Genomic DNA, 20,236 nt, shown 5'->3' on the forward strand with positions numbered 1-20,236 from the left:
TCATTGGTCTTGATTCGTAACGCCAATTACGTCTGGGAGAACGATCAGGCGAAGACACAAACGTATCCGACACGCCTTTCCTACGGCGGTCAAGAGCAGCCTGGGAGATCGCAACAGGACTGTCTGAGGCGACAACTGACCGAGGATAAGCACCTCTCACCCCCTTTTGGCTTTCGACGTACCTTCTCCCTTGGTCCTGGGAGCTTGGTAGAGGTCTACACCTAGGGCTATGACAGATTCGATCAGTCGCCACCTCCACTGCACTTTCACAAGCACTAATTTCACCTACACTCTTACCTTTAAAGGCCTCCAACTGTACTTTAATGGCCTCCAATTCAGCAGCTAATTTAGCATACACAGGGTCATCCGTAGGCACAGGTCCTGTAGAAGGGGCAGGAGTCACTACATTTGGGGAAGGAATACCTTCCAAAGGGGTTACAAGCAAAGGGTCAATAGATAAATCTAAGCTAGGCTCACTAGCAGACTTTGACTTTGATTTAGCTCTTCTAACTCTATCAATCTCAAGTTTGCGCACATAGCGCTGCATAGCTAACCAATCATTATCCCTTAAAACCTCGCATTCCTTGCACTTATTATCTAAAGCACATTCAAACCCCCTGCAACCCATACAGATAGTGTGAGGGTCAACCGAAAGTTTCGGCAACCTCACCTTGCAAATATCATTCGCACAAACACGATAATGAATTTTCTCACTCATGATAAAAAAGGAAAAAAGACAAAAAACAAAAACAACACGATTGCCAAACCCCAACACAGTGTACTTCACCAAAAACGAAGTCCAAAAAGTCGATGAAGGGAAAGCGATCCGAAAAACTCTGAAAGGCGGACCAACGATGTTGTCGATCCGGCCAGCAGAGATAATCTGAGGAACAGAAAATGGGAATGATTCCAAGTACCACCCTGTAAGGGTTGTTAACCATCTAACCACACAACCACCACAAGGCGGTTGCCGCGATTTTTTATTAAATTCTGCCGCAGTCAGAGACTCGGCTATATATATATATAACTGCCAGGTAAGTTCTATTCATAAAAGCAAGAGTTGATGGGAGAAGTACAAGAGGAAGGCCAAGGTTTGGGTGGATGGATGGAGTGAAGAAAGCTCTGGGTGATAGGAGGATAGATGTGAGAGAGGCAAGAGAGCGTGCTAGAAATAGGAATGAATGGCGAGCGATTGTGACGCAGTTCCGGTAGGCCCTGCTGCTGCCTCCGATGCCTTAGATGACCGCGGAGGTAGCAGCAGTAGGGGATTCAGCATTATGAAGCTTCATCTGTGGTGGATAATGTGGGAGGGTGGGCTGTGACACCCTAGCAGTACCAGCTGAACTCGGTTGAGTCCCTTGTTAGGCTGGAGGAAAGTAGAGAGTAGAGGTCCCCTTTTTTGTTTTGTTTCATTTGTTGATGTCGGCTACCCCCCAAAATTGGGGGAGGTGCCTTGGTATATGTATATATATATATGTATATATATATATATATATATATATATATATATATATATATATATATATATATATATATATATATATATATATATATATATATACAGTAGGGTCCCGAATTATGCGAGAATTTGGTCGATGAAAGGCCCCGTGTAATTGGAAATTCGTATATTTCAAAACACATCATGGCGACAAACAGCAACCTACCCGTCAATTTTTTTTCACTCCATTTCTAGCTTTCTAGCTATATCTATACTGTATGTATGTGTGTGTGTATGTATGTGTGTGTGTATGTATGTATGTATGTATGTATGTATATTATATATATATATATATATATATATACTGTAGCTTTTATCTTAACAATACTGTAAGAAATCCTTCTTATAAATTTTTTTTATAAAATACTGTACAAAATTTCTTTTATGGATAAATAAAACAATAAAAAGTTGTTAAAGTTTTGATAATTTTCTATGACTGTAGTATTTACTACTGTACTATGCATAGCTTACTGTTTTCAGTATTTTCCGAATGATGTAGAATTATTTCCTATAGATACAAAAAACAAAAAAGGGTTTTCAAGGCTTGATACAGTATCTAGCAATAGTTAAAAATTACAGTATAGTACTGTATATCCATGATGACACTCCCACACGTAAACACGGCCACTAGGCGCAAGTGTGCACTAGGCTGCTGTACGATAATCTACCGTAATTTTCTGCCAGAAAACATCTAAGCGTCCCCCCTGGACCAGGTTGCCGCTAACGTACCGTCACGCTTTTTTTGCCCTGAGCGGTCATTTCACTAATGATAATTTTTCAAAGTTAATATCATATCTTTATGCTTATAATTCGTAATTATAGTTAAAAGTAGGGATACTAATTAAATGGTTGAGTAAAAAAAACAATTAATACTACTATTATTTCATTTCAAATGGCTACATAATACTGAATATTCTAATGGGTTCTTTTTATCTTCAATCGTAAATCTTACGCCTGGATAAGCAACAAAAGGAAAGGGATAAGTCTCTCTCTCTCTCTCTCTCTCTCTCTCTCTCTCTCTCTCTCTCTCTTTCCCTTTATAGTTTTGTGAAATTTCGTTGTCCAGTCATTCGGTAATGAGAAGTCATTTTCGCTTTCGGCATCGAAAGAAAATTTTGTTTCTTCAATATACTCATCACTGGAGGATTCAGAACTAATGCTCTCATTATCAAACAGGTTATCATTATCAAATTCCTCAACAAGAATATCATTTATTTCATCTAAAGAAATAACCTTCCTCTTTAGACCGTTCAATACAAAAGGAATAACAAATAACCACTTATGCATGAACACCCGAGCGCACTGATAGGAAACCTGTTTTCTAACATCAAGCTACCTTCAGAAAAATAGTTGCCAGACATCATATAAGTTTCTATTTACAGTCCCCATATGCTGAGAGTGTTGCCAAGTGGTGATCCCATACTTACTATACGAGTAAACGTAATATCACGAGACTGACGGCTTGTAAAAGGCAATTAAAGTCATGAACGGAATACGGAATATACAGTTGAAGGCGGTACCGAGTAGATCGTGGAGAACGGTTTATCACATGGGTGACGCTTAACAGGTTAAAAAAACATTTTATATAGTTCGGTATTTTCTCTATCCATCCTCTCCCAGAAAACCTTCAAATGTGAATTATCGGAATGTGTGCAGATCTTGACAGTGCGATAACTAGTTAGCGACTGAGAATAAAAAAAATAAAAAGCCCGATTGACGATGCTGATGAAGAGGATATCGAATACCGATTTTTCCCTAATTGATTTTTTCTACGTTCTGTCTAATCCAATGTACAGTACATTCTTATGTAAAGGGCGAACCCCAACATTTCTTGATGCTGCTACACTTTAATTATAGATATTTTACCACCTATTTATAATCTTTATTTATAATAACTTCTTTAGTAAAAGCTCTTCAATATCACTTTCAGGATTAATGCGTTTATGATCGACGATGAAACGTAAAAAAAAACGTTTTCCTTTTAAGGAGGCGTTTTTTTAGGAAAAAAAAACACGAAACAAAATTGCTCATATTTCATTTATTTTGATTTTCTAAGGATAAATAAAACATTAATTATAACATTATCATTACATAGTACCTGGTAAGATATCTTTTGCCGCAAAAGTTAACCTATAGACAGATGTTAAAATTGGTTAGCGAGTTCGTTATGATCGGCGATGGAACGTACTAAACAAAGTAATGGGTTTGGTTGTAGTGACATGTTTGGCAGTAGCATGATATAAAATAGTCTTTATTTAATTTAATTTTTGGTTTCAAAAGTACTATATAAAAGAATTTCAAACAATTTACATGAAACGGAGCACAACGCACTACTACTGGATGATAGCGGTAGTCTTGCACACGAAAGCTACAAAGGTGTTCCCATGACGATGCTGTTCTGTTGATTTTATTTTTGGAAACTTTTCAATATTTCAAATGGCACTGTTGATTTTGATGGTTTTTAATTTAAAGTTTAATGAATAAGGATTTTTCACCATAATCACAACGTAAGTATAAAAATTAATTAGTACAAATATGGAATATTATACATATAGGTGTTGGACAGTTAGGCTAGCCTAGCGACAAGTTCACACAACAGATGGGCAAACCTTAAAATTTTTCATCCAAAACTAGTCTTAAAATGTTTGAACAGAAATCTTTCTCTCACAATCTCCCCCCCCCCTTCTCAGAGATCGGAGAACCATCACCCCCCCCCCCAATACAATTAAGAAAACAATAGATTTCCTACGCTTCGCGGTGCTTGACTCGCGGATTTAGAATGCTCCTCGCAGATACAGGAAATTTAATTTTTAAAAACTATCGATCGCGTAATTGAGGAATCGCGTAATTAGAACACGTGTAATTCGGGACCCTACTGTATATATTTATATATTTATATATATATTTATATATATATATATATATTTATATATATATATATATATATATATATATATATATATATATATATATATATATATATATATACAGTGATACCTCTACATACGATCTTAATTCGTTCCAGAAACTACTTCGTATGTTCAAACGATCGTATGTTGGAGCAAATATTCCCATAAGAATACATGGTAATTGATTTAATTCGTTCCTCAGCCTAAAAACCCATAATAAATCCTTAATAAATGGCTACACATAATTACACAATACATTAATACAATGCCTGTATAATAAATACAGATTACAAACCAAAAAATAGAATAGTAACAATGAAATAATAAATAAAAAACGGGTTGTAATGGAACACTTTACCTTAGCGACAGGCCAGCGCAGTTGTAGGGACTTCTACACAGGAGGAGACGGAAGATCAGCGAGGAGGTAGAGACGGTGACTTTGTACAATAACGTGTACGATAACTTACACTAACTTACACTACTACGTGAACTTTAACTTAGCTTATTTTTTTTTTCATTTTTATAATTGTATATTTTTTTTTTACATTTTTCTTTTCTTATTTTTAATTTTCATCACTTTCACTCGATTCGGTCTTCCTTTTCTTTGCTTCACTTTCTTTTCATCATGATCACTAGACCGTTTTAGTAGAGATTTTTTAAAGAAACTATCGAGTGAAAGTTGCTTTGTACGGCTTTTAAGGATTTTTCTAAAATGCGTTAAGCAAACATCATCGAACTGCGCAACAACATGGCAAACCTGAAGTTTCTGTGGGTGATGCTTGTCGATGAAATCAACAACGTGTTGATGATATGCCAACATCTATTTTATTTCTGCCGTACCTAAGATTTGGCCTACCTCCTCGATCTCCTCCGACTCACTCAACTGTGCTTGGAACTCATCATGCGGCATGGCTTGCAGCTCCTCGAGTTCCTCGGTGGTGAGCTCTTCGTGATGCTCATCGACGAGTTCGGTGATGTCATCTTCATCCACTTCCAGACCCATGGACTTGCCAAGGGATACAATCTCTTCGACGTCTTCCTCGGCGGCAAGCACAGGTTCATTCTCGGGGCCAAAACCTTTGAAATCTCTGGGAGCAACAGCATCAGGCCAAAGCTTCTTCCAAGAGGAATTCAGGGTCCGACGAGTTACTCCCTCCCAAGCCTGATCAATGATCTTTAAGCAGTGCATGATATTGAAGTGGCTCCTCCAAAATTCACCCAAAGTTAAGTTGGTGCTTTGCGTGACATTAAAGCACTGCTTACATAAGTGCTTGGTGTACAGCTTTTTAAAATTAGAGATGACTTCCAGGTCCATGGGCTGGAGGATAGGGGTGGTATTCGGTGGAAGATACAACACCTTGATGAATTTGTATTCGTCGATGATATCATCTTCGAGTCCAGAGGGGTGAGCGGGTGCATTGTCCAAACAAAGCAAGCACTTCAAAGGCAAATTCCTTCCCTGAAGATACTTCTTGACAGCAGGGCCGAAAAACTACGTTTACCCATTCCACAAAGATATGCCTAGTAACCCAAGCCTTAGAATTAGAACGCCATGAAACATGTAGCAGGTCTTTATTAATTCTATGTGCTTTAAATGCCCTAGGGTTTTCGGAATGGTAAACTAACAAAGGCTTAATTTTGCAGTCCCCGCTGGCGTTGGCACAAAGCGCAAGAGTCAACCGATCCTTCATTGGCTTATGTCCAGGCATTTTCTTCTTTTCAGCGGTAATGTACGTTTGACTAGGCATCTTTTTCCAAAACAGACCGGTTTCATCACAGTTGAAAACCTGCTGCTCTACGTAACCTTCCTCCGCCACGATGCTTTCGAACTTTTTAACAAAGTCTTTAGCAGCCTTAGTGTCCGAACTCGAAGCTTCTCCATGACGAACAACTGAATGAATCCCGGTCCGTTTCCTAAATTTCTCGAACCAACCTCGAGACGCCTTGAATTCCTCCATCGTAGGATCGGCTGAACTCTCTCCCGCGTCACCCCAAGAGAGAGCGCCGCCTTCAAGTCACTGTAGATAGCGCTGGCCTTCTCACAAATGATCGTTTCCGTGATCGTATCGCCAACAATCTCCTTGTCTTTGATCCATATTAACAAAAGTCGTTCCATCTCTTCAAGGGTAGGGCTACGACGTTTAGAAATAATCGTGATCCCCTTCGAAGGTTTCACTGATTTAACGGCTGACTTCTGTTTTATGATCGTCGAGATCGTCGACATATTCCGGCCATATTGTTTAGCCAGATCGCTAACACGTACACCTTGCTCATGCTTTTCTATGATTTTCTGCTTTGATTCTAATGAAAGCATAGACTTCCTCTTTTTCTCACCACTGCTACTACTTCCTGAACCGAAACTAAGCTTTTTAGGACCCATGATTACGGAACACAGAAAACAACACCTGAAAAGGCAAGATAAAAAACTGTTAAAACTGAGCGAATAGAGGACAACCACACGATGCGCACGCGATGAGAGGACTGATCAAGGTGACGCTCGATTGGCGTCCCTCCGATGCGCTGCCGTCTAGCGGCGTCAACAACAAACTATGCTGCACGCTTTCGAGAAAATTCCACGGGTAAGCGTATTGTTTACGTCGTATGTTGGAGCAACACTTCGTATGTTGAGACAGAAATTTGGTCTCTTAGTTTGTTTTTCTTAGCATTTTTCACTTAACTCAAGAATGAATTTCTATTATGATTATCCCTATTGTTTACCACTACCCACCTGGACAATGAGAGAATCACCACAATGAAATAAAAGGGATTTTGACGTAGGAAAAATCTATTTCTGGGCGAGGGACCTGTGCCGCCCAGTGAATAAGCTCCTATTAGCACTTATTCTTAGGTAATTTACTGCTAAATATACCAGAGAAAAAATGTAAAGGAGTGCTAGGTTAACTAGCTCGCTCACCTATTGGTGTCGGTATAGAATTGGGCGTATAATCCAGAGGTCCCGCACTATTTAGATTCATCCACGACAAAGACCCCAATAGAGGAGAGCCGTTCAACCTCACTCGGCACCACCAACTCTGCATCCGCTCAGAACCCAACTCCTTAGCACCCAAAGTTTGGGGACTCCAAGGGAGAGGAGCTGGGAGGGTTCACTGGGCGGCACAGGTCCCTCGCCCAGAAATAGATTTTTCCCACGTCAAAATCCCTTTTCTGGGCTTGAACCTGTGCCGGCCAGTGAATATATACAAGAGAAATGTCACCAAACTTGCAAAATAAAGGAAAAAACATAAACATAAGGGAAATACAAGTTGCTTTAATCAGAGATGAGTGCCAAAAACAGCTATAAGGGTATCTTAAAAAGAATATAAATCCACTTGGTAGAACAATTGACAAAAAAGGTAAGGTATAATAATGCCGTGAGTGATGATATATACAGATACTCAGGAGTCAAAAATTTACAAATATAGTAATAGTAATCAGGTGCGAAACCAACGAATACAAATAGGGTATAAATGAGGCAGGTAAGGGGGAGAGATAAAATGACAAGGAATTAACATGTGAGTTACCTGGGGGTAACTACGCTCCCTGCAGCTACTGTAGGAAATTTAAGGGCTTCCAAATGTTTAAGGTAGTGTTTCTTGAACACTGACGGTGACTTCCACCCTGTATACCTGGAAAGATCCGTAAAATTCATGTGGTGAAAAAAGTTCACCGAAGTAGCAACCGCTCTGATATCATGTGCAAGAGGAAAAGAGTCAGGGCTATCTTGTTTAATAAAATACAAAATTTGTTGCCTGATCCCTTTAATGGTAATGGTACCGCCTTGTTCTCTAACGAATAGAGGCCCCGAGGAGTTAGAGGAGGTCCGGGATAAATAAGACCTAAGAGTAGTAACAGGGCACAGAGACGGATCTTGCGTGAGGGGAACAATTTTCCAGGAGGACCATCTGTTCTGAGGGTCTTCGTTCTTAGCTAAAAAGAATTTGTTAGGTGAAAGAAGGACCTCTCCCGAAGGAAGGAACTCAATATGACCCAGGTCTCTTGACAAAGCTGCCAGTTCAGAAATTCTTGCCCCGGAAGCCAAACTCACCAGGAAAAGTGTTTTCCTGAGAAGGGGAATGTAATCACAAGAACTGTTAATGGTATCAGAAGCCAATTTGAGTACATCATTAAGGAACCAGGTAACCGGGGTAGGACGAGTAACCGGTTTCAGTCTGGCACAGGCTTTCGGAATTGAAGCTAACAAAGAGTCGGTTAAGTCTATGTTAAAACCCACTAGGAAGATCTTTTTCAAGGCAGATTTAATAGTGGTGATAGTATTGGCTGCCAGACCTGATTCTAATAAAGTTCTAAAGAAAGTGACTGTAAGGTTCAAGTTCATACAGTGTACGTCTGAGTCTATCAAAAATTTAGCCAACTTTTTAACCGCAGAATCATATTGGCGGATGGTGGAATCCCGTTTATCTGATTCTAGGAACAGGGTGTTTTGAGGATCGATATTGGCACCATGCATGGCCGCAAACTTCATGAAGTCCATAAAGTTAGGGCGCTCTGAATGTTTGAGAAAGCGTACACAACGCGTGTTTGTACTATCTGAGACAGAACCGGATTGGGTATCGGGTGAGGATGTAGTCTCAACTCTCGTAGGAGAGGGTACCAATTGCTCTTGGGCCAGTTGGGTGCGACCAAGGCTACTCGTCCCTTGAAGGATCTCAGTTTGTCTAGGACTTTCAGTAAAAGATTCACCGGGGGAAAGAGATAAATCCTTTCCCAGATGTCCCAATTCTGTGACATGGCGTCTGTGGCGTAGGCCTGAGGGTCTAGATTGGGAGCCACATATACTCTCAATTTGTGGTTGGACTCCGTGGCGAAGAGGTCCACTTGGAGACCCGGAACCCGAGAGAGAATCCACCGGAATGACTTTAAATCGAGTGACCATTCCGATTCTAGAGGGGAGGTCCGGGACAAGGCGTCTGCAACTACGTTTCGGACTCCCGCCAGGTGGACAGCTGAAAGATGCCAACGGTTCGAGGCTGCTAGGGAGAATATGGCTACTAGAACATGGTTCAGAGGCCCTGATTTTGATCCGCCTCTGTTGAGGCAGCGGACCACCACTTCGCTGTCGAGAACCAGACGAAGGTGTTGTCTCCTGGATGGAGCGAGACGTTTCAGGGTTAGAAGAACTGCCATAGCCTCCAGCACATTGATGTGGAATTGGCGGAATAAGGGAGACCAAAGACCTTGAACTTTCCTGAGCTGAGAATAGCCTCCCCAACCTGATAGGGATGCGTCCGTGTGAATGATTAACTTCGGAGGCGGAAATCGAAGGGGAACTGACTTTGACAGATTGTTGGCCCTTGTCCAAGGTAGAAGTCTTTCCCGGAGAATGGGAGGAAGGCGGACTTTCCTGTCCCGGAGCTTCCGGTTCGCCCTCGAACGCCAGACACGATTGATATCTTTCAATTTTGCTTTCAGAAGTAGATCCGTCACTGAAGCAAATTGAAGGGACCCTAGGATCCTCTCTTGGAGTCGTCTGGAACTTACTTTGTCTTTGAGAAAGCGTTTGGTGTTCATTGCAATCTCTAACCTCTTGGGTTTGGGAAGACACAGAGTGTGAGATATAAGATCCCATTGCAGGCCGAGCCATTGGAACTTTGATTTCGGAAGAAGACGGGACTTCTTGAAGTTGATCTGGAAGCCTAGAGATTGAAGGTATTGGATGACTCTGTGAGTGGCTTTTAGGCAATTTTGGGAGGTGTCTGCTCAAATGAGCCAGTCGTCCAGATAGGCTACTACTTGAATCCCTTGATTTCTGAGTTCCTGAACAGCAACTTCTGCTAACTTTGTGAAGATCCTTGGGGCGATGTTGAGCCCGAAAGGCATCACCTTGAAGGAGTAATTTTTGTTTCCCAGGCGGAAGCCTAGATACGGACGGAAGTGTCTCGCTATCGGGACGTGATAATAGGCGTCTGTAAGATCGATAGAGGTGGTGACGGCCCCACGGGGAAGTAAGGTCCGCACCTGCGAGACGGTAAGCATTCGAAACTTGTTGCATTGAATGGACAAGTTGAGAAGGGATAGGTCTAGAATCACTCTTCTCTTGTCCGAATCCTTCTTCGGGACACTGAACAGCCGACCCTGAAACTTCAGGTGTTTCGTTTCTTGTATGGCGTTCTTTTGTAACAGGTCCTGGACAAATTCGACTAGGTCCGGAGTGGAATGCTGAAGAAATCTGTTCGGTGGAGGAGGTCCTTGAATCCAACTCCACCCAAGTCCCTTGGAGATGATACTGAAAGCCCAGGGACTGAACCTCCATTTGTTGCGGAAGGCATAAAGCCTCCCCCCTACCCGCTGCATCTCAGTATTGGCTTGAGGAGTTGCCTCCACGTCCGCCTCGGAAGTTCTTTCCCTTGCGAAAGAATCTACCTTTACCTCTGTTCTGGTGTGAACCACGGTGGTAGCCTCTACCTCTGTTATAACCCTGGGAAGAGCCTTGAGCCTCATAAGATTGGTTAAAGGCTGGAGAGGTGGTGGAGGCACCGGGAAGCTGGCTCTTAGGGAGCAGAACGGTGACATAGTCGTCCGAAGAAGGAACCTGAGAAGTGGAAGGCTGTGCAGGAACAGCAGGAGATGGAGGAAGAGGCTGCCGGAAAACGGACGAGCTACTCTGCTGTTGCCGGAACTGAGTGGAGGTATACGGGCGGAGCCTCTTCCTACCCCGGGCTTGGTAACTTGCGGGATCATATTTCCGCTTAGGAGTCAAACCCCAACGGGCTTTAAGGCTCTGATTAACTCTAGTAGCCTCTGCCAAGACTTCCTCCACAAGATCCTCAGGGAAAAGATTTGGACCCCAACAAGAGGACCGGATAAGTTTATTCGGCTCGTGCCTAATAGTCGCCTCAGCCAGGACGTGTTTGCGGCACCTACGTTTAGCCAGAGCAAAGTCATACAAGTCAAAATATAACGACTGCAAAGTAGCCTTATTAAGAGACTTAAAGATACTCTCAGTATCATAAGTTAAGGCTATCGACTCCGTAGACGTGGCCAAGTTCAAAGTTCGACCAACACGTAGGCGGGAATCATACTCCTGTTTAATAAGGGATTCCGGGAGACGGGGAAGCCGTTCACTAAACATTACTGACGCACAGTCCCCTGTTAGCTTGCCAGAAGTAAAGGTGGTATTGACATTGTCCCAACACTCATTACCTGAAGGAAGAAGGAGGGAGATCGGATCTACCTCTCGGATGGGAGGCAAGGGCTTCTCCTCCAGAGCATATTGAAAAGCCAGTTCTGCAACCTTATTGACGCATGGAGTCACGGTATTCTTGTCCATTAAGAACATTGTGAACGAACTTTTATGAGGCGTCAACATGGTATTGGTGCAACCAATATCATTCAGAAACCTAGCCCAAACAGATTGGGCTTGTTCCTTTGGGAAAATGACAGTCTCTTTGGGGACCTTATCCAGCCGAACCAGAGCTTCCTCGGTAAGCCTGGCATAACCATGAAATGGAAATGCTAGACCAGGAGGAAAGAATTCAAAGTCCTCTAGTGGACGAGTACCAAGACCTTCCAATGTTAACATCCCGTCTGAGAATGGGGAATGAAGAGCCATGCGCCAAGGGTTATTCTTGGTAAACGGCGGAAGCTTAGAGGCATCCGGGATGAGAGAGCTTTGAACTCGCTCCGGAGCACCCTGCTCTAATGCCCCAAGTCTCTGACCAATGTTAGAGAACATCGTGTCCATCTTGGCCTGCATTTCCGACACAATCTTAGACTGCATCTCCGACACAATGCGAAGCATGGCTGATTCGGAAAGGCCCGGGCTAGGAGCAGAAGTGGCGGATTGTACTCCCGGGTCGTGAGACTTAGAGGAGGAGCCGGAAGCCTTAGATGACGGGTTTGTATTTGACTTGGAACTATGGGAAGCCTTGTGGGGCTTACGAGCTTTTGGCAAAGTTCTAGATATAGACTTATCTTTGGGGGGAACCGGGTGTGATCGATGAGACGAATCACGGTCCCCAGAAAAACCATGGAAAGAAGAGAGATCAGATGAAGAAGAAAGAGCGGGGCTGAGGATAGGAATCTCAGCGCCGGTAACACCTGCCTCACTTACCACCCTACCTGCATCCGGATCATCCAACAACATAGGTTCAACATCCAAGTTCAAGGAGGCAACATTGTCTTCCAGATCTCCGGGGGCATCCAACGGATCTTGTTCCTGGTCGATGAATCCCGCTATAGTGGCATCAATGTCGGCAATGATGGGTGCCGCAACATGCCTAGCCACAGCGGCTGAAGACTTGGCATTAGGGTAGATCATGGCACAGTAGTCTTCAGATAGGACGTAAGGCTGTTTAGATTTCACGTTTCGGGCAAATCCCCCAACCCACACTTTCAGTGTGGCCCGAGCCGCAGTCTTCTGCTCCGGGGATGCCTGAAATAATATTGGGAATTACAGAAAGGAAGATTCCCGGCGGTCCTTCAAGACCATAGAAATCTTACTAAATAGTGTATGTATACCAAAAAAAGGTAAAATAATTAGAAAGACAACATAGCCAACGGGACTCACCGAATCAGATCCGAGGGTGGTGATGAGGTCAAAACAGACCATACAGTTATCAGGGTGCCAGACCACGATGTCTTCCAGCTGAACTCCGCAGAGGGCGTGAGACCTACATACAGTATGGCCACAAGGCTGGTGAAGAACAGCCGCACAGGCCGTCGTCTGACAATGCACCATCTATAAAAAGAATAGTATATGAGAAACTGTAATTCTCTTAAGTAGGGGCGGGTCCGGAGGACCCGGGACTAAACATAAGTCTAACTTAAGACTAGAGCTTAACTGTAATAATCTTAAGTAGGGGCGGGTCCGGAGGACCCGGGCCTAAACATAAGTCTAACTTAAGACTAGAGTATAGCTATCCATTCCGGTCGAGCCGGGATCATAAAGAAGGATGCAACAAAGAATTAAGACACATGGTGTCTGATTTCCCGGAGCGAGGTTAAGCCCCGGGCCGGGAAATAAAAGTACATCCATAAACCAATATATATAGGAACTCCGGGATAGTGATCTGTCATATATAATCATATATAATCATAGGAACTGTTATAAATTAAGAGGGGGGCGGAACTGTAGATAAGAACCGCCAACAGAACCCGGAGGGTTTCGTATAACATAATAAAAGTGTGATAGGTGAATATAAAATAGGGTGCACCGGGATCCTACTCTGTTGACCGGTGGCCAACCCGTCTAGACAGAGACGAAACCGCCGGGACACCCGGAGGACAAAGTCCATAAACACTGAACTACCCCCTCTAAAAGGAGGGAAGGCAACGGTCCCCTAGGGGAGGGGGGAGAGAAGCCTAGCCACCAACCTAGCGAGAGGGGGAGCTTGGGGGAGGATCACGTGATACGGAGCAGCAGGGCTACCAACTGACGATCCCCAAACACTACCAAAACAGATCATACGGAGTAATAAGCACAAATATTCATTATAAAAGTAATAGCGTTGAAAAATATATAAATATACACATAAAAAATTAGGGCAAGGCATGCAACATAATAAATAAATCCCAAAGGACAACAACCTGATGGCTTATATAATAAAAATTGCCACCCAGTAACGAAGGTCGGCAAGCCATCTACGATACGTAACTTGATATCGGCCCTAAATATGAACCACAAGGGTTCTAAACGCTAAATAATGAATATCCACAATAAAACATATAAAAAGTTTTAATTAATAATAAAAATAATACACTTAGTAACACCGCGAGTGAAACTAAAAGCTCTCAAAACAGGAGTACCAACCGTAAGCGGAATCGAGCAAGACCGATATGATCGAAGAGAATAAACTCCTATAATTTAAATATTAAACGATCTAGATTGCTCAAAACACAGCAAAACATAGCTTGGTACTTAACTTAGACGGTGTCTCCTGGGAAACCGATGAAGAAGCCATAATCCAGTGAAAAATAAGGCAAAACACGAGAGCACAAACAAGCGGGTTACCACACAGGCGTGCTAAAAAGGAGTTGGGTTCTGAGCGGATGCAGAGTTGGTGGTGCCGAGTGAGGTTGAACGGCTCTCCTCTATTGGGGTCTTTGTCGTGGATGAATCTAAATAGTGCGGGACCTCTGGATTATACGCCCAATTCTATACCGACACCAATAGGTGAGCGAGCTAGTTAACCTAGCACTCCTTTACATTTTTTCTCTGGTATATTTAGCAGTAAATTACCTAAGAATAAGTGCTAATAGGAGCTTATTCACTGGCCGGCACAGGTTCAAGCCCAGAAACAGAATTTTTAAAATAAAATACATTATTTAAATACTTATCATTTGGTGTATGGCCAGTTTTTGAAGTATAAGATAGGAGAGCTGGTCATACAACCCTATAACTGTACTAGTCCTCTAATTTTGTGATTTAACCATGCTGCACTTACAAAATGTACAGCACATTGAAACCTGGGTAAGTACTGCAATGAGTAAATGAATTTAATACTAAAAACTTTATCTATCTTTAAATAGCAAACAAAAATAAAGTAATTTGATATCCTCATCACTAACTTGAAAAGCATTATACTCACAGCTTTACTTGGTTCTTTTGCACTCCTCTGACAGAAGCAAAACATGCTATGTGTTCAGCAACAGTTATATTTTTCCACAGTGAATCATGTTGAGGACAGTACCCAAGGTTACTGAACACCTCCGATAGACTAGAAGTAACATCTGTCCCACAAATTCGCACCTATGATGAACAAGATTTTTAGCAAAAAAATATAATTTAAATTCTACAATTTCTTATTTCTATGCTCACCTGTTTAATAGCTTCTCAAGAAACTCAGTTCATTCAACATTTACCAATAAGATTTTTAAAAATTTTAAAATTAGTTTCCATTTTCTTTCCTTTCAATAGACATTCCTCTAGTAAAAGTAATGAAACAGTCTAGCAGTTCATGGTAAGAAACAAAGCAGTAACACACCAGTCTGAGTTATTTCTGTTTCAAAGGAAAAACTATTCCCTACCCTCTCGACACCATGTCAGTTGGGAGAAGGGTGGACATGTATATGAATATCAGGTGAGTATAGAAATAATAAATGCTATTATTAAAATTCCATTTAGTTTTATGAACCTCCCCTGATGTTCATGCTGCTAAACCCTACACTCTGGTGGAGGTGGGACTCCAGTGAAGGAAAGAGAGAGGTTATTTACAAAGTTGAATAGTATAGAATAATTAAAATTCTAGAATCACGTGGTCTAGATTCTTTTTAATAAACTATCTTAAACTACAGTTTGAAGTACCCCACTGCAGATAGCTTTCTTAAGTTAATAGAGATACAAGACTAGATTGTCTCTAAATGATCATTGTAATTACCTATTTAAATAATCCCTACCATGTAACAAAACTAGATTTTCTTGTAAGAAAAATATAATTTCACTGAACTCTAAATTCTTTTTAGACCTTATCCCCAGCAGCCAATACAAAGGGAAAGAGGCCAACAATCTCAATAAGCAAACCAGGATTCTCTAAAATAATTAGTTTAGCAAAAGCAACTTGGTACACCATTGAGCTGCTGCTGACTCTTTCAAATCAAATATTCAAGTAAAAGTTAAAGAATGTTGCCTGAGTTATACTGTGGACCTGACCCTTCAAGGCTTTTAATAGATTTGGAACCAATTTTTTGTGAGCTTCTATGACCAAACTTTTAATAAGAAATGACATTGTAATTTTTGACATTACAATTTGAGACCCTAATCCCACAAAACAAATTAGAAACACTGCATCTTTTGTCCTTACTTTTATCCAAATAATACTGAACAATTCTTACTAACCAAAGAAATCTGTTTTCTGATGAAATACTTTCATCTTATCTCAAAAGGATGTGAAAACATTGCGGTAAACTCCAAGTCTTAAAATCACAAATTTTTGAAATAATTTATATTTTTCTTACAAACCTGAGCCCTTAAATAGGAGTATGCTTTCAGCTTAGCTAGAACTTCGGTTGATAAAATTTATAACGAGATGTCGGTAGTTACAGGCGGGTGGTGAGGAAGCCCTGCCCCCAGCTAGCACACTGAGTAGCCACTTTGACACTCATTTAGGGCTTGTGGGGTGGTTGAGGCAGGAAGTGAAACCTCAAGGAATCGGGTTTGTATAGTTTAGTTATTTTTTAGATTTCTTTGTTAATACAGTACTGTATATAATTTTCATTTATAATGTTATTTAATTTTATACTGTACAGTACATGTATATTATATATAAATATGTTATTTTCATTAGTAAAATAAATTTTTGAATATACTTACCCGGTGATCATATAGCTGTCAGCTCTGCTGCCCGACAGAAAAACCTAAGGACAAAATACACCAGCGATCGCTATACAGGTGGGGGTGTACATCAACTGCGCCATCTGTCGAGCAGGTACTCAAGTACTCCATGTCAACACAGAACCAATTTTCTCCTCGGCCCACTGGGTCTCTATTGGGGAGGAAGGGAGGGTCCTTTAATCTATGATCACCGGGTAAGTATATTCAAAAATTTATTTTACTAATGAAAATAACATTTTTCAATATTAAACTTAGCCGGTGATCATATAGCTGATTCACACCCAGGGGGGTGGGTAGAGACCAGCATTACATGTTGACATTATTATGAGCTAAGTATTTTGTATTTCATTTTAGCAGTTATTCAAAATAACAAACATAAAATAAATAAGTACCTGGTAAGGAAGTCGACTTGAACAATTACTCTGCCTTTTTAAGTACGTCTTCCTTACTGAGCCTCGCGATCCTCATAGGATGTTGAGCGACTCCTAGGAGCTGAAGTATGAAGGGTTGCAACCCATACTAAAGGACCTCATCAAAACCTCTAATCTAGGCGCTTCTCAAGAAATGACTTTGACCACCCGCCAAATCAAGTAGGATGCGAAAGGCTTCTTATCCTTCCGGACAACCCAAAAACAATAATAAAACATTTCAAGAGAAAGATTAAAAAAGGTTATGGAATTAGGGAATTGTAGTGGTTGAGCCCTCACCCACTACTGCACTCGTTGCTACGAATGGTCCCAGAGTGTAGCAGTTCTCGTAAAGAGACTGGACATTCTTAAGATAAAAAGACGCGAACACTGATTTGCTTTTCCAATAGGTTGCGTCGAATATACTTTGCAGAGATCTATTTTGTTTAAAGGCCACGGAAGTTGCGACAGCTCTAACTTCGTGTGTCCTTACCTTCAGCAAAGCTTGGTCTTCCTCATTCAGATGGGAATGAGCTTCTCGTATTAACAGTCTGATAAAATAGGATAAAGCATTCTTTGACATAGGCAAAGATGGATTCTTAACTGAACACCATAAAGCTTCAGACGGGCCTCGTAAAGGTTTTTAAATAGAACTTAAGAGCTCTTACAGGACATAAGACTCTTTCTAGTTCATTTCCAACCATACGATAAGTTTGGAATATCGAACGATATTGGTCAAGGCCGAGAAGGCAGCTCGTGTTTGGCTAGAAAACCAAGTTGTAGAACATGTAGCCGTTTCGGATGAGAATCCGATGTTCTTGCTGAAGGCATGAATCTCACTGACTCTTTTAGCTGTGGCTAAGCATATCAGGAAAAGAGTCTTTAAGGTGAGATCTTTCAGGGAGGCTGATTGTAGCGGTTCGAACCTGTCTGACATAAGGAATCTTAGTACCACGTCTAAATTCCAACCAGGTGTAACCAAACGACGCTCCTTCGTGGTCTCAAAAGACTTAAGGAGGTCCTGTAGATCTTTATTGTTGGAAAGATCTAAGCCTCTGTGACGGAAGACTGATGCCAACATGCTTCTGTAACCCTTGATAGTGGGAGCTGAAAGAGATCGTTCTTTCCTCAGATATAAGAGAAAGTCAGCTATTTGAGTTACAGAGGTACTGGTCGAGGATACGGATACTGGCTTGCACCAGTTTCGGAAGATTTCCCACTTCGATTGGTAGACTCTAAGGGTGGATGTTCTCCTTGCTCTAGCAATCGCTCTGGTTGCCTCCTTCGAAAAGCCTCTAGCTCTCGAGAGTCTTTCGATAGTCTGAAGGCAGTCAGACGAAGAGCGTGGAGGAGGCCTTGGTGTACCTTCTTTACGCGTGGCTGACGTAGAAGGTCCACCCTTAGGGGAAGTGTTCAGGGAACGTCTACTAGCCATCGAAGTACCTCGGTGAGCCATTCTCTCGCGGGCCAGAGGGAAGCAACTAGCGTCAACCTTGTCCCTTCGTGAGAGGCGAACTTCTGCAGTACCTTGTTGACAATCTTGAACGGAGGGAATGCATATAGATCTAGATGTGACCAATCTAGTAGAAAGGCATCTATATGAACTGCTGCTGGGTCCGGGATTGGTGAGCAAAATATTGGGAGCCTCTTGGTCATCGAGGTTGCGAAGAGATCTATGGTTGGCTGGCCCCAGGTGGCCCAAAGTCTCTTGCATACATCCTTGTGGAGGGTCCATTCTGTTGGAATTATTTGTCCCTTCCGACTGAGACAATCTGCCATGACATTCAAGTTGCCTTGGATGAACCTCGTTACTAGTGAAATGTCTAGACCTTTTGACCAGGTGAGGAGGTCCCTTGCGATCTCGTACCATGTCAGAGAGTAGGTCCCTCCTTGCTTGGAGATGTACGCCAAAGCCGTGGTGTTGTCCGAGTTCACCTCCACCACTTTGCCTTGAAGGAGAGACCTGAAGCTTTTCCAGGTCAGACGTACTGCCAGTAGCTTCTTGCAGTTGAAATGCATTGTCCTTTGACTCGAGTTCCATAATCCCGAGCATTCCCTACCGTCTAATGTCGCACCCCAGCCTATGTCCGATGCGTCCGAGAAGAGAACGTGGTTGGGAGTCTGAACAGTCAGGGGAAGACCCTCTCTAAGGTTGATAAAGTCCTTTCACCAAGTCAGACCAGACTTTATCTTTCCGGAAACCGGGATCGAGACCGCTTCTAGCGTCTTGTCCTTTTTCCAGTGAAAAGCTAGATGGTATAGAAGAGGATGGAGGTGTAGTCTTCCTAGTGACACAAATTGATCCACGGATGACAGTGTCCCTACCAGACTCATCCACAGCCTGACTGGGCAGCGTTCCTTCTTCAGCATCTTCTGGATGGATAGCAGGGCTGGGGGTTGATCGTCTTGTTCAGCAACGTCCTCATCAGAGGGTTCCTCATCCGAAACTGATGAGGAAACGGCAACGGAGTGGGCAACGTCTGACTCGCTGAATCCGGTCGCACTGGTGGATGCGTGACGGAGCCGGACGCAATATCATGGTACTGCTGCACAGTCTGTGAACTGTCAACAACCATGGGTGCGCGAGGAAGTACAGCGTCAACCCGAAACTGTCTAGACTGTCTGGGTTGTGCAGTCAACACCCTACCGGGTTGCTGAGGTTGACGCACTGCGTCACAACAAGTCACCTCTGCTGGTTGTTGAACGTCTTCCTAGTGACACACTGAACGTCAACAACCACCTCCGAGCATCGCTTAACGTCAACGTGCGACTGGCAACCCACACTGGGTCGCATCGGTGGAGGAACCACCTCAACTGGCAGACGCGAGTAGGATACCTCAGCGTCAATAGGGCGCACAACCAACCGGTTGGAAGGTTGTTGGCCAGAAGGTTCTTCTCCGTATTTAAGTCCTCTATCAAGGACACAAGCTTGGACTGCATGTCTTGCAGCAAAGCCCATTTAGGGTCTACGGGAGCAGGTGTGGCAACAGACGGGGTTAGCGACTGAGGCGGAACCATTTACCATCCCTGGAAGCCTTGTTATGTGTGACATAATAGTACAGCAAAACTTCAAAAGCTCGACAAAAGTTGAGAAGTTGACCTGTAAACAACTTGGAGCGTCTCCTGGCTAGGC

General features: G+C 42.6%; 1 protein-coding gene across 2 annotated transcripts in view; it reads right to left on the bottom strand.

Annotated features, from left to right (window-relative positions):
* The window catches only part of LOC137638641 (cholesterol transporter ABCA5-like), a 269,061-nt gene that overhangs the window by 79,490 nt on the left and 169,335 nt on the right, over positions 1–20,236 (bottom strand). For both annotated transcript variants that reach the window (XM_068370905.1, XM_068370904.1), the window contains exon 27: positions 14,955–15,115. In XM_068370905.1, coding sequence (XP_068227006.1) covers positions 14,955–15,115 — 161 coding nt within the window. The remainder of the gene's footprint in view (positions 1–14,954; positions 15,116–20,236) is intronic.

Source organism: Palaemon carinicauda, chromosome 3 (assembly GCF_036898095.1).
Source record: "Palaemon carinicauda isolate YSFRI2023 chromosome 3, ASM3689809v2, whole genome shotgun sequence".
NCBI classification, from domain to species: domain Eukaryota; kingdom Metazoa; phylum Arthropoda; class Malacostraca; order Decapoda; family Palaemonidae; genus Palaemon; species Palaemon carinicauda.